The sequence below is a fragment of the Callospermophilus lateralis genome, chromosome 8 (genome assembly GCF_048772815.1).
Source record: "Callospermophilus lateralis isolate mCalLat2 chromosome 8, mCalLat2.hap1, whole genome shotgun sequence".
Lineage (NCBI taxonomy): Eukaryota > Metazoa > Chordata > Mammalia > Rodentia > Sciuridae > Callospermophilus > Callospermophilus lateralis.
Window position 1 is genome coordinate 1,064,233 of NC_135312.1, and position 4,197 is coordinate 1,068,429.

Sequence of the window (4,197 nt, forward strand, 5' to 3'; positions counted from 1 at the left end):
TGAGAGTCGTGTGCACGGCCTCCTGGGTTTATTGAGCAAAGTTCATCAAAGTGCTTCTGAGCAGCGAGAGCCGCCTGCCTGGCCCCACCCGCAGTCACTTATAAATTTAAAACTCTTCTGTAGGAACTGGCTATGTACAGAGCCAAACGACTGAAACCTTAGAAAAGAGCCCAGGGTCCTGCGGCCGTCGGCCTGGGGCGTGAGGCCGCCTGAGCCGAGCCCCCCAAGTCCCCGCGTCCCGGCGCCTCGGCTCAGAGGTGCGGCGCGTAGAAGGCGGGCGCGCCGTAGGTCTGCGAGCCCAGCACGAAGGGCGAGAGCACCGCCGGGCTCGACAGGAAGGGCAGCTGCGCGGCGCACACCAGCCCGCCGGGGCCGTGCGCGGGGTACCCGGCGGGGCCGTGCATGGCGAGCGGTGCGCCCATAGGCGGCGAGGGGCTGAGCGGGCTGAGGCCGCCAGGAAGCCCCGCGCCCGGCCCGGCGCCGGGTCCCGGGCCCCCGCCGCCGCCGGTCGGCGCGCTAGTGTCGGCGCCCGGGTTTTGCTTCTTCCACTTGGTTCGCCGGTTCTGGAACCAGATCTTCACCTGTGTTTCGGTGAGGCTGAGGGACAGCGCCAGGTTGAGGCGCTCGCACACGGACAGGTAGCGCGTAGCCTTGAACTTGTTCTCCAGCGCCACAAGCTGCTCGTAGGTGAAGGCGGTGCGCGCGCGCCGCGGTTTCCCCGACTTGGAGTCGGAGCCCGTGCGCTTCCGCTTGGGCTTGGTCGCCGCCGCCGCGCCCTGCGGAGTGGTCCCAGGGACCCCCGCCGCCGCCGCGGCTCCGGGCGGGCCCGAGGCTCCCGGCGAGCTTCCGCGGGGCCCGGGGGCTGCGGCCTCGTCGACTGCGCTGGGGGGCACCTGCGCCTCGACCGCTCCTGGGCAGCCCGACCCGCGGGCCCCGAGGCCGCCGCCTCCCCGCGCCTCCTCGGCGGCGCGCGCCGCCTGCGCCTCCGGCTCCTCATCGTCCTCGTCGTCAGGCGCCTCGTCCCCGCTGTCCGCGCTCGGGCTGTGGCCGCCGCCGCCGCTGCTGTAGCCGTTGGCCTCCGCCTCGTCCGCTTTGTAGGGGTCGCCGGCACCTGCGGGCGGGCGGGACAGAAGACAGAGGGTCAGGCCGCGCCCCGTCCTCCCGCTCCCTCCCTGCGGGAACTTCTCTTCCTCTTCGGCGTCTCATCTTCCTCCTTCGCCTTCTCCTTTTTCCATAGTTCTTTCGTTCCCTCCCTTCGTCCCAACCATCCTCTCGCCCGTTTGCATCTCCTCTCTGCCCCTTCCTCATATCCTGAGATCTGAGGTGGGAGGGTCCCCCTCACGCAGAGCGGCGCTTGGACGCCGGCGGCTCGACGCGCAGCGGGTGCCTTGGTCCCTGGGGCGCGGTGTGCAGCTGGGCGGTGGGCTGCGGAGTGTACAGCGAGGGAGCGCTCGGATCGATCCCGGGGCAGATACAAACTTAATTAAACTCATTTTGTGTAATGTACAAACTAGTTAAAGGCCATTTAATTTATTTCGGCGTATATTACCCGCCAATTACAGCCGGCTTCGGGCCAGCCAATTACTGGCCATTTAGTATCCCACGGACCAGAGGCCTGGGTGGGGTCGGGAGGCCAAGAGCAGGGGGCTCCTGAGGGCCAAAATGAGTTGCCCTGGACAGCTCCCTCGCTGGGCCTGCGGACGGAGCACCTCAGCCCTCTCAGCCTGCTCCCTGCCTGTGGAGGCCCTCGCCCAGCTCCCAGCCTCACTGGCCTGTCGCGTGATCTGATCAGGAGGGGCAGGCAGCAGCCCAGCATCCTTCAAGCCGAGGCCACGGATGTGGCTGCATTTTGAGTCTCTGAAATTTGGAAGGTCTCTCTCCTGCAATGCTTTGAAGGCAGTCTATGCCTCTCACCCCGACAGGTGGTTTGAACACCAGAGGAGCCCTATAGGTAGTCTCCACTGGTACTTCCCAGCCGGGTTCCGAGGCCCTGATCCAGGTCAGATTGGCACCGAGATCCTGAGGCAAAAATGATGAATTTACTCCTGGCAGATTCCTCCAGTGCAACTGGCCCAGGTTACACGAAGGCCAGCAGATGTCCTGGTTCCCAGAAAGCCTGGGTAGGGGCAGGAGCGGATTCCCAAGCCATCCCAGACCCTGCCAGTCAGGTTTGTCCCTGCTCCCCTTCCCAGCGAGCCTGCTGCCTCCCGGAGTCGCTAGAGCGTGGCACCTGGAGTGATGGGTTCTGTTCTGGGAGAGCCTTGGGGTCACCCGCCAGCCACCGGGATTTGCACTCCCTCCACCTATAGGAAAGAAGCCTAGTGCCGAAGTAGCAGGCGGTCCTCTCGCGGAGCCCGAAGCCCCAGCCCTCTCCTCCCTGTGAGGCACAGGGGCCGGGAAGTTGGAGCGAGGAAGGGCGGGAGAAGGGACACAAAAAGCAATCAGGAGCGGGTCGAATGCAATTCACGATCAATAGCGGCCCCTAATAAGTGTAATAGGTTTTAATCGAGTAATTATCCGAATTTTGACCCTATAATTTAGATGTTCGGGGGGAGTTTGCAAGGTGCTTGAAAGAGATATGCATGCGCCGTAATGGGATATCGACCGGACCGGGGGCGCGGGCCGCCCCATTACCGGCCGCTTTCCGCCGCTAAGCACATTTCCCCTTAACTGTGATCGAAGGGATTTAATTGTTTTTCCAGAGATAACCAGCGTTTTGTCACAATTAGTCTGATTTGTCCAGAGAGAGAGAGAGAGAGAGAGAGAGAGAGAGAAGGAGGAGGAGGAGGAGGAGGGAGGCCGGCAGGCCTCGGCGGCCACGGTGGGGCGGGGAGGTCACAGGCCGGCTGCTACGCGCCTCTCCTCCGCCTCCACCACCAACCACCCTCCAAGGCCAGAGACGCGCACAAGTGAGCCCTGAAGAGGCCTCCAAGCCCCGCAGGCCCTGAGCCTGGCCTCGCGGAGCCTTCCCTTAGGCGCAGGGCAGCGTGGGCCCTGGAGTCCGGATCGGACGGAGGCCGCGGGTGGGCCGGAAGCGGACCCCGCGCTCTACGAACTTTCCACCCAGCCCGGGCCACTAGCCGGGCCTAGTTCGTCTTGGGGTCCCAGGAGCGTAAACACGCAGCAGCGGCAGGTCCCCTTGCCCCCGCGATCGGGCGCCGGCCCTTCCTACTCACTAGGCGGCTCAGCTCCGGTGGCAGCTCCGACTCCCCCGGCGGCAGCCAGGGCTTGGCGCTCCAGCTCCTCCGTGCGCGGAGGGCGTCCGGAGGCGGCGGGGGCCGGGGCGCACGGGGCCGAGGCGCACGGGGCGCATGCCGCGGGTGCTACGGGGCCCAGCAGCAGGCAGCGGCGTCTCCTGCTGTTGAACTTGTTGGGGTCCAGGATGTCCAGCACCGAGAAGGAAGTGGGGCGTGGGGGCGCGGCGGGCCGGGCCGCTCCAGCAGCCTCGGGCCCCGCGGGCACAGTGTCACTGGCCGCGAGCGGAGGGGCACCGGCCCGGGGAAAAGCTGGCAGCTCGGCGCGCCCGTCCATAGCGTCCCGGGAAGCTGCGGCGGGAACGGGCGGTGCGGGCCCCGGGCCGGGCCCGGGCGGCGGCGGCGGCGGCGGCGGCAGCGGCAGCGCGGGGACGTCCCCAGGAGCGGCCGTGCCGCTGGCACTCATGCCGGCCTCCCGCCGCTCCGGCGGCTCGGGCCTCGTCGCCTACTGGGCTCCCATCTCTGGCGGCCTGGGAGCCGCCTCTGGCCCGCGCGGGCGGCCACAGCTCCGCTGCTCTCGGCGCCGCGCCCCGCTCCGCCGGTACTGCTTGGCGCTGCCTCTGCCGCCTCAGGCGCCCGCCGCGCCCGGCCCGCGCATTTATGGCGGCCCCGCCGGAGGCGCCCACGCGTCCACACGCCGCACACACGTGCGCCCGCAGGCGGCCGCGGGGCTCCGCCGCCCTCGTTAGCGCGCACGCCTAATTGGCTGCGAACGGTCCCGGGCGGAGGAGGCGGGCCCCGCGCGGGACACACGGATCGAGCCTCCGGGCGGGACGGACAGACGCACTGCCCAGAGCCAGAGCGCAGTTCGCCGGCAGCTGTCGCGGTCAGCAGCGTGTCACTGCGCCTCCGCTGGTCTGGAAACAGCACGCCTGTTTCCTCCGCGAAGGGGGAGGAGACAGCACCAGCTTTTAAATAATTGCGGGATCAATCGGCAGCTGAG

General features: G+C 67.6%; 1 protein-coding gene across 1 annotated transcript; it reads right to left on the minus strand.

The window, feature by feature from the left end:
• Positions 1–251: 251 nt before the first annotated feature.
• Positions 252–3,660, minus strand: Nkx1-1 (NK1 homeobox 1). The gene is made up of 2 exons (XM_076865149.2): positions 3,177–3,660; positions 252–1,111 (listed from the first exon to the last, which is right to left on the minus strand). Exons 1-2 carry the CDS (start codon positions 3,658–3,660, stop codon positions 252–254), a joined length of 1,344 nt encoding a protein of 447 aa, XP_076721264.2.
• Between the last annotated feature and the right edge of the window lie 537 nt (positions 3,661–4,197).